General features: G+C 32.3%; 1 protein-coding gene across 1 annotated transcript; it reads left to right on the forward strand.

Moving 5' to 3' along the window:
- Nucleotides 1–892: 892 nt before the first annotated feature.
- LOC127100768 (protein SRC2-like) lies at nt 893–6,128 on the forward strand. Its single transcript, XM_051038041.1, has 2 exons — nt 893–962; nt 5,728–6,128. The coding sequence occupies exons 1-2, from the start codon at nt 893–895 to the stop codon at nt 6,126–6,128; spliced, it is 471 nt and encodes a 156-aa protein (XP_050893998.1).
- Nucleotides 6,129–10,638: the final 4,510 nt, after the last annotated feature.

A 10,638-nucleotide genomic window follows, 5' to 3' on the forward strand; every position in this document is an offset into this window, starting at 1 on the left:
GACCAAAACAAAATCTTGCTTATATGACCAAAACCGGCGAGTTCAACATAAGGCTGAATCATCGGGTCCGTATGGACATATTCATGGACCCGAGTCTGGAACCTTGATACATCCTATAAAAGAAAGAACAAAAAACTTGACTAAGTTGGTATGTTAAAATAAAAGGGGGTTGGTGAAGATGAAAGAAAAAAGTTAACAAAATAAAAAACTTACATATGTTGCGATGTTTGCAACCGTTCCTCTATGTGATTCGCCCATTGTGAGGATAGACATTTTGTCGAGGGATTGGTGCAGATGAAACTACAAGAAGTTGTTGCAGATGAAATTGTAGAAGAAGTAGTGAGAGTGATGGTGTGGAAGAAGTGTTGATGGAGTGGATGTATTTATAGGCAAATGGATGGGAGCATGAAAAGTTGTGCTTGCGTGGTGTCTCCACTTGAATTGGCGACCATGTACAACCTTTAAGAGGTGTCGCCATTCAAATTGGTGCCTCCATAGGGACATGCATGCAATACCTAGGTCTTATTGCTTGGTTTCGAGGTCTGCATGCATGATTTAACAAGGTGTCGCCAAATGGATTGGCGCCCATGTGCAAGGAATGAATGGGGCCGCCAATTCATTTGGAGTGTGTGTCTGCATGTCTGACACGTGGCTTTCCTCTCTCTTGCATGATGAACATGTCACTTCTTAGTAGCTTGCATGGTTGACACATTATTTCCTTGTAGTTTGCATGTGCGACACGTCACTTCGAACTAGCTTGCATGTGCGGCACGTCACTCTGAACTAGCTAGCATGTGAGACACATCATTTCCCTATTAAGTGTCTTACTATCAACATCCAAGACACTTCACTCACATTCATCTGTAGCAAGAAAATAGTTTTCATCTACACAATGTCATCTTCACCAAAGTACAGTGTCAATGTTCATTGCAATGGTGAAATATACGAGTCTGAGTTTTATGGTTTTTGTTTTCGAAACACTGATACCATTAGACTCACAATCAAGAGAAATGCAACCTTCTTGCATTTGAAAAAAAGAATACAATCCTGTATAGGATCGAGTATTGTGTCAAAGATCATGTATCAAAATCCAATATTTTTTTAGAATAGTCAATGCAAGTTTTTTCCCCTTAAGCTACGAGACAATGAAGATGTTAAATACATGTTTGTTAGTCATGAACATTCAGGCTGCAACTGTATTGAGTTGTACATTACCAGTCAGGATGAATCTGGTGAATTTGATGCACAATGGTCAGATGACGTCAACCCAGAAGCAGAAGCAGAAGTGGACGTCGTTGATGAAGAAAAAGAGGAGACCGAGATACAAGTTGATCACATGATGAACAACGACATTGAAGATGATGATCAACCACCACTAATACCTCCTAGTCATGTCTACAATCCGCCTCAATATATGACAAATATGGATCTGCACGACGATGAAACATCCAACAATGTTTTCTATAATCCGTATCCGAGATCAGAAGGCGAATTAAAGGTGGGAGACATGTTTCATACCAAAGAAGAATGTGTTCTAGCTATCAAAAAATTTCACATGAGCAACTCTGCTGATTTTACAGTGAAACGCACTGATTCTACAAGGTATGTTATCGAATGTCGTAACATGCTTTGTAAGTTTTGTTTGGTTGCGTCTTACAAAAAGAAAAACAACTCTTGGGATATCGCTTCAATAGACCCACCTCATAGTTGCATTGCAACTAACATTGAACAAGATCACCATAAACTAAGTGTTGCATTGATATGTCAAGACATTCTGCCGTTGGTTAATAAAGACCCATCAGTGAAGGTGAGTATAATTATATCTCATATCAGAATAACATATAATTATACTCCATCTTACAAGAAAGCCTGGATTGTGAGAACAGGGGCTGTTGAACAAGTATTCGGCAACTGGGAGGATTCATACAAGGAATTGCCACAATTTTTATTGGCACTAAAAACATATGTCCCAGGAACTGTGACAATTATGGAGACATTGCCAGCGATGATGCCAAATGGAACCTGTGCTACAGGTAATAGAATCTTTCACTGTCTCTTTTTGGCATTTTACCCGTGTATCAAAGGTTTCGCATTCTACAAACCTATTATTCAAATTGATGACACTTGGTTATATGGAAAATACAAGGGTACTTTGCTCATGGCGGTTGCACAAGACGGAAACAACAATGTCTTTCCCATTGCCTTTGCTCTGGTTGAAGGTGAAACGACTGGTGGATGGGGTTTCTTTCTTCGACATCTCAGAACGCATGTGCTCCACAAGTCAATCTCTGTTTGATTTCTGATAGACATGCTGCCATTGAGAGTTCCTACAACAACCATGACAATGGATGGCATGATCCTCCTTCTACCCAGTCTGTTGCATCACACACATTGCACAAAACTTCATGCGTGCTATAAAAGATAAGAATCTTCGCAAGAAGGTGGTGAATGATGGGTATGCTCCAACTCAGCCGTCATTTCAATATTATCGTGATGAAATTAGACTGCCTAATGAAGACGCGTGGAGATGGCTAAATAACATACCAGTAGAGTAGTAGACAAGGGAATTTGATAGAGTTTGTCGATGAGTCCATATGACAACAAACCTTGTGGAATGCATGAACGGGGTATTAAAAGGAATTCGAAATCTTCCGATAACCGCCTTGGTAAGATCGACCTATTATAGGTTGGCTTCTATGTTCGCAACTAGAGGTGAAAAATGGAGTGCGGTGTTAATGTCGGGGCAAGTATTCAGTGAGTGTTACATGAAGGTCATGAAAGAGGAGAGCATAAAAGCTAGCACACACGCTGTAACAGTCTTTGACCGTCATAGGCAAAATTTCAGCGTCCAGGAAACAATGGATCACAACGAGGGGAGACCAAATTTAGCCTATGCTGTTAGACTAAACAGAAGTTGATGCGATTGTGGACAATTACAGGCCTTCCGCATTCGTTACTCCCATGTAATTGCAGCATGCGCTTATACTCGTCAAGACGCTTACAACCATTTATCTGATGTGTACAAGACCGTCACCGTCATGAATGTATATAATCAATGCTTCTCGATACTACTAATGGAGGAATACTGGCCTCCATATGAAGGTTATATAGTTTGGCACAACGACGAGATGCATAGAAAGAAAAAAGGAAGGCCAAACAACACACGTATCAGGACAGAAATGGATTCCACAGATAAAATGATAAGATTATGTAGTATCTGTCGTCAACCAGGACACAACAAGAACAACTGTCCCAATCGAGGAGCATCATCTGGGTCTTAAGCTTTTTGTAACATTGTATTTCTGTAACCTTCAATCATTATATATCATTAAGTTTTTGTTACAACGAGGTTCACAACAAACATCAGTACAAAATAAGCTATCTGAAAACAAAAATATTTCTAACTGATTACAATAATCAAATTGATGTCATCTCGACCGAACATCATTTCCCTAGCATCCTTATCAGTCTTCATTCGCACCCAACTAAAGATATTGTTGAGTCTCTCAATACTTCTAATTTTGTCCCCTTCTGGTATTTTCCCATCTAACCAACGAACCAACTTCTTCTTCAGTTGATCGAACATATTGATGTTCCAGAACAACATCAGCATCTGAGGTTTGTCTCTCGCATAAATCACCTTTCCGTATCGGTGATGAACACCAAACATGATTGCCAAATGATTAATTGAGATATGGAACAATGAATCACACAACGCATTTATTTATAACCAAAAAATTGTATTTTACACTAAGGCGTCAATCCAATTGGTGCCTCCTCTCAAGCTATACACAGGGGAGCCAATCCAATTGGCGTCTGCATTCAGTTTTTAAGAGGAGTCATCAATTGAATTGGGGTTTCCTCCTAAAGTGGGGTAGTTTGGGATTTTTTTTGAAATAAGGGGTATTTTGGGAATTTCCTTGAAAAAGTGGGTGATTTTTGTAAAAATTTCAAAAATAAATACTATAAAAATATTTAAATATTAAAATTTTAAATAATCTTTTTGATCTTTATAAATCGTTTTATTTTTATTTTTTGTTCATGTATTTTTTTTAATAAAATTCTTAAATATTGAATTTTATTTGATTTTAATCCCTACATTTAAAATCAACAAGAAAATCATAGAGATTTTTTATGAATTTTTCTTCAAATTTTTATACAAATTTTAACTTTAGAATTAAAACTAAAAGAATTTTAACATCAGGATTAAAACCAAAAGGATTCTAACCTTCTTGGATTATTTAAATAAAAAATAAAGAGACAAAAAATAAAAAACACGTGAACTTATATGCACCAAAAAAACTAATTAAACTAATATTAAATTATTTTCAAACTCACATCAAATAACATAAATTATATAATATTAAATATTAAAACATAGTTAAAATTATATATTTTTTAAAAAGATATAGTTTTAAAATAATTTTTATGAAAACTATTTTAAATAATTTTATATTTAAGTAATTTTTTGAAAATTTACAAATTCAGAAAAGTTATAATAAAAATATGAAATACCTAAAGTAAGATCTCAAGAAAAATTATATATAGCAATTTTTTATTTCAACTTTTTTTTTGTAATTTTCTTAAATAATAATATGTAAAATTGGAAAAATTATTTTTTGAAAGAGTCTTTAATGATAATTTTTTTACTTTTTGAAATATATATATCCATATATATAGATATATATATATATATATATATATATATATATATATGTGGTGTGTGTGTATATATATATATAGAATAATATATATATGTGTATATATATATATATATATATATATATATATATATAAATATTATATATATATATATAATATATCCTATATATATATATATATATAGATCTATATATAATTATTATAATAGAATATTATAAGTATATAGATAATATATTCAAGATATAGATATTATATATATATTATATATAAATAGATATAGATAGATATAGTAAGAGATATATATATATATCTTATATAGATATATATATATTATATTATATGATATATATATTATTATATATATATATATTCATATATAATTATAATATATATATATAGATTAATAAATTTATAGTATATATCATATAGAATATATATATATAGATATTATATTATATTCTATTATATTCTTTATTATTATTAATATCTATATTATATTATAATATAGATATTATATATAGATATATATATATATATATATCAGATAGATAGATATATTGAAGATATATATATATATAATATTATATAGATCTAATATATAATATATAATATATAATATCTATAGATTTATATATATATATTATATATTATATTATATATATATATTATATATTATATATCTTATGGATATTATATATATGATCTAGTCTATATATATTCTCGGATATCTTATCTATATATATATATATATATATCTATAGATATATTATATATCTTATATAATATATATATATATATAATTCCTTATATATCTTATATATAATATATATATATATATTATCTAATATATATATATATATATATATATATATCTAATATGATATTATAATATCTTAATATATAATCTTATAATATATTATATAATATCGATATATATATAATATTATATAATATATATTATATATATATTATATTATATAGATATATATAATATATATATATATAATATATATTATATCTAATTAATATATATATATTATAGAGATTGCTTATCTGAATTCGCAGGGTGCATATTATTGTATCCTTATGGTGTTCCATACGGTGTTCCTGCTCCTGCTCTTGCTCTTGTTGCACCTCAGCAACAACCTCAGGGATCGTATTACTCTGCTGCTCCTCCGACGGGGTACCCTCAAACGGCGGCATATAGTGCTCCTGCTCCACCTCAGCAGCAACAGCAGCCGGGATCATATTATTCTGCTGCTCCGCAAGCGGGGTACCCTCAGACGGTGTCGTATGGGTCGCAATCGAATGTGTATGTACAAGTGGAGGAAAAGAAGAAGAGTAAGTTTGGTGGGATGGGAACCGGATTGGCTATGGGTGCGGTTGCTGGGGTACTTGGTGGCGTTGCATTAGTGGAAGGTGCTGAGTTTATTGAAGAAAAGTTCTCAGATGATGATGATTTCTAGAGAATGATGTTAATGTTTTGCATGGTCATGATTTTCAATGCTTTGTTGTATTAAGTGTCAACCTATTAATACGTTTTGGTTTTTCTTCTTTTTGTTTGGGTTATTTTATGATACTTGGTACTTGTATTAGTAGGGTGGGAGTTATTGAAGTTGGTAGCATTTTTATGATTAAATAATAATAAAGCAATATTTCTATGTAGGCATGGCAACATAACCCGTACCCGCGGGTACCCACCAGAACCCGCCTCGAAGTTGACGGGGAAAACCCGCTTTGACTGGGTTTGGGTTTGAGTTTGGGTTTTCTCTGATTATAAAATATGGGGACGGATCGGGTAATGGGGACACTAGTATCCATCCTGAACACGCCCCGTTTATTTTATCATGTAGATTATTATTTATTTTTGATGATTTAGAATATTAAATAAGTGGCCAATGTTTTAATATTTTGATTTGTATTAATTATTTAAAATATTCAAAATATATGTATGGGATTTTTTTAGATTGTTTCATTTTATTATTTGTAATGTAATTTGATTTTTTAAAAAATAAATATTTCTATTAAAAATATTGATTTCACTAAATGGATGGTGACGGGGCGGGGATACCCGAACCCAACACGAACCGGTTTGGGACGGGTTTGGGTTTTAATTCTCCATTTCCGTTTGGGTTTGGGCGGGGAACGGGGATTGTTTAGGGATTCGGGTTTGGGTTTGGGGGAGGTACAAACCGTCTCAGACCCACCCTGTTGCCATGCCTACTTCTATGTAGCATTTTTATGATTAAATAATAATAAAGAAATACTTCTATGTAGCATTTTTATGATTAAATAATAATAAATCAATATTTATATGGAAGTATGACAATGGGGTGGGGCGGGGCGGAGACAGATTTTACCATACCAAACTCAAATTCAAATTACCAAACAATCCTTGTTTTCTCCCAAAAAATAAACACGGATAGAGAATTAAAAATCAAATTCGTCCCAAACGGGTTTGGTTGGAATCGGGTATCTTGTCCCGCCACCATCCTTTAATAAAATCAATTTTTTAAATAAAAATATTTATTTTTTCTAAAATTAAATTACATTACAAATAATAAAATGAAAAAACCTAATTTTTTTATACATGTATTTCAAATATTTTAAATAATTAATACAAATCAAAATATCAAAACATTTGTCATATATTTAATATTTTAAATTATCAAAACTAAGTAATAATATAGATAATAAAATAAACGGGGCACATTCAGGGGCGGACCTGGGGTGGGCACTAGTATCCCCATTACCCGACCCATCCCCATATTTTTTAATTAGGGAAAACCCAAATCCAAACCTAAATCCTGTCAAAACAGATTTTCTCAGTCAACTTCAGGGCGGATTCGAATGGATACTCGCGTGTATGGATTATGTTGCCATACCTACTTCTATGTCTCAAAATGATAATCTAATTAATTACCCTTTTCGTTTTTATAATTACAGATAATTTTAGAAAACAAATTTATACTAAAATATGTCAATTTATAATATTAATCAATAATAATACCAATGAATCATAAGTGATATTTTTTTATATTCTTAAATATATATAGATTTTTTATTTAATTCTTTAAATTTAACCTTTCAAGATATTAATAAAAAATAGTTTTATACTCTTAATTTATCTTATAAAAAAGTAATTCTTCTTAATAAGTATGAAAATTTTAAAATGATTTATAATACAAAAAAAGATAACTTACAAACAATTATATAAATATTAATAAAAAATAATTTTATAAAGTCACTCATAATTTATCTTATAAAAAAGTAATTGTTCTTCTTAATATCTATGAAAATTCTAAAATGATTTATAATTAAAAAAATAGAAAAAATAACTTACAAACAATATATTAATGTGAGCTATTTTTAAAACAAAAATTAGAGAGATAAGGGATATACCAATCACATAAGCACTTAATTGGTACCTTGAATCTTCTACTTGATGGGGCTTGAGATATCTTCAAGTTAATCACTATCATCCAAGACTTGGAAATATATTATCATCGAATTCAACATTCATTAGTGTCGTTGTTATAAAAAAAACTAGAAAAGTTGTTAGCAAGATCATCAGTTACATACCTTAAGGCACATAGATCCATATAATGGACCGAGATCTATATTTCACTTTGTTCTAAGTCATTTTTGGATTATCATCCAAAACTCAGTTATTTGGTAGGAGTTATGTCCAATTGTACCTTATACAACACTCGAGACGCTTGGGTGAATAACTTTTTATTTTAATACATCATATGAATTTTTCCCAACTATCGCCTCTAAACCTTTCAATCTTATTAAATTTAGTTCAGTTTAGTTAGACCCAAATGTAGCAGTGGAATACTACTTTTATTCCATCACATCTTACTATTACAAAAAATTTGTATTTCGCATTGGTAGTACCCACCTTCATGATGGATACTTACAAATGGTCATGAGTCAATGATCGATTTGATACCATTTGTAATGTAGAATCTTTGATCGTCAAGTTATATTGATCACAAGCATAACATGAACAAAATCTATAATGAGTGACTCCCCAACCTATAATGCTAGTTTATGAACGAACAAAAGTTTTAGAGAGATCACATACTCATAATTCGTGAAGAATTGACTGTCACTTTATTGTTGGCCAAGTGACTTCAAACACAAAGGCAGAATGAATAAGTGAATTTACTTTATTTTCAAAACATTTTAAGAAAACAATTGACTCTACATGGAGAATTTTAATAAAAAGAGATGAAATAGAGATTTGAGCGTGAAATAGTAAATAACAGAAAAATAAAGAGAAAAGGGAAAGGTAAGTGAACACCAACATTTATACTAATTCGACCATAAACCATGCGACCTACTCAAGTCCCCAAAGATTTCCCCTTAAGATTTCCACTGATAACTTATGTTTGTATTACATGATCAACCCATAACCTTCTACACAAAGCTTTTACCTAAGTTCAAATTGCAAGCTTTATAATTATACGAGAGTTACAAGAGAATGAAACTATTTATTTACAATTACATTGCCTTGCCTAGACTTTTAGTCACCAGCTATTAGAACTAACTCCAATACTTGTCCATGTTTGTATCCTCCCCCTGATCCAAAGCGATCTTGGTACGAGAACTCATGGTCTCGAATCCATCCAAGAGTTAAACCACCTCAATTTCGTCAAGTGTGAGGTAGTCAAAATCATATTCAATGATCGCCACTAGGTTATGTTTATGGTAGAGGGAAGTGAGGGATGTCCTAGTTGTGAACATAGATGATCCATATTTCATTCTCTCCCTCATAAACTTATCCTTCCAATTATTGTAATGATTGAAGTATGGTCTAAACAGGTTGTTCCAGGCAGGGCGATTAAGGTCTCCTAACCCATTCTAACGCTCGTATTGGTGTCATAGAAGTAAAAGAAACTTCATATAGTAGGATGAACCCCCATTCACCAACATATAATCCTGAACACCCAAATTAGGCACCACCCGTTGGGCGTGATATGGGATAAGGTGACATTGATCACCTTAAATACATCTGTCTTAGATGCAAAAAATAGGATTATGACCCCTTAAGTCCCGTACGATGGGAAGGTAAAGGTAGAGATAGAGAAAGGGAGAGTCGTCCAAAGCTTCCATATTGGCCCTCTATGTTGAAGAACATGTCTCCATGATGACTTCTTCCTCATCACCCAAAGAGGAAAGTTTGATATGCTGACGAAAGGAGGATATCCTTTCTTCGGTGATGGAATGGAACTCGATATCCTTGACTTCCTTGCACTAAGTGTTAGAGGTGGCCATTAGCTCCTTTTTTTATAAGAAAACATAAGGGAAAAAGAATTCACTATTGCTACCACCGCTATTATCTCTATCAGAGATAATTGAACTCTCATAACTACCAAACATACCAAATTTCACTAATTTATAATCAATTGTCCCATTGGGATGTTTGTCATTCCTATAATAGTAACTCCATAGGGTTGTGCGCTCATCATAGATCAAAGGCTCTACCAGATTTCCATTCTCATCTAAATCCCTAATTATCGCTATAAATGGAAAAAGGAGAAGAAAAAAATCGAACATGTACTTGTAAATAGGGCCTTAAGCTTGAAAGAGTTGAATAAATGATGAAGGATATATAAGAGGCTTTCAAAGATTTTGAAACGAAAGTGTGTTAAAAGGTGAATTGATTAGGGTTGAACCCCTTTTATATAGGACTACTAGGAGTAATCAAGGGTCTCTCCTTAGGTTTCCCATCAAACGCGGAAAAATCTACACGCTTTTTACATGCGTGGGAGATTAAAGCCAATTTGGAATTCCAAGAATAAATTATCATTAATTGCATTTAATGTCAGACGTGCCTTTTACCTTGAATGGAGTTTGGGGATTTCTCTCAACTGATTTTTGGGAATTCCCTTAGTTGGAGAATGAGGATTCACCTCATTGACACTTGGAGGTATATCTCAGATCATGCTTAGGGACTTGCCCCATATG

The sequence above is a fragment of the Lathyrus oleraceus genome, chromosome 1 (genome assembly GCF_024323335.1).
Source record: "Lathyrus oleraceus cultivar Zhongwan6 chromosome 1, CAAS_Psat_ZW6_1.0, whole genome shotgun sequence".
Lineage (NCBI taxonomy): Eukaryota > Viridiplantae > Streptophyta > Magnoliopsida > Fabales > Fabaceae > Lathyrus > Lathyrus oleraceus.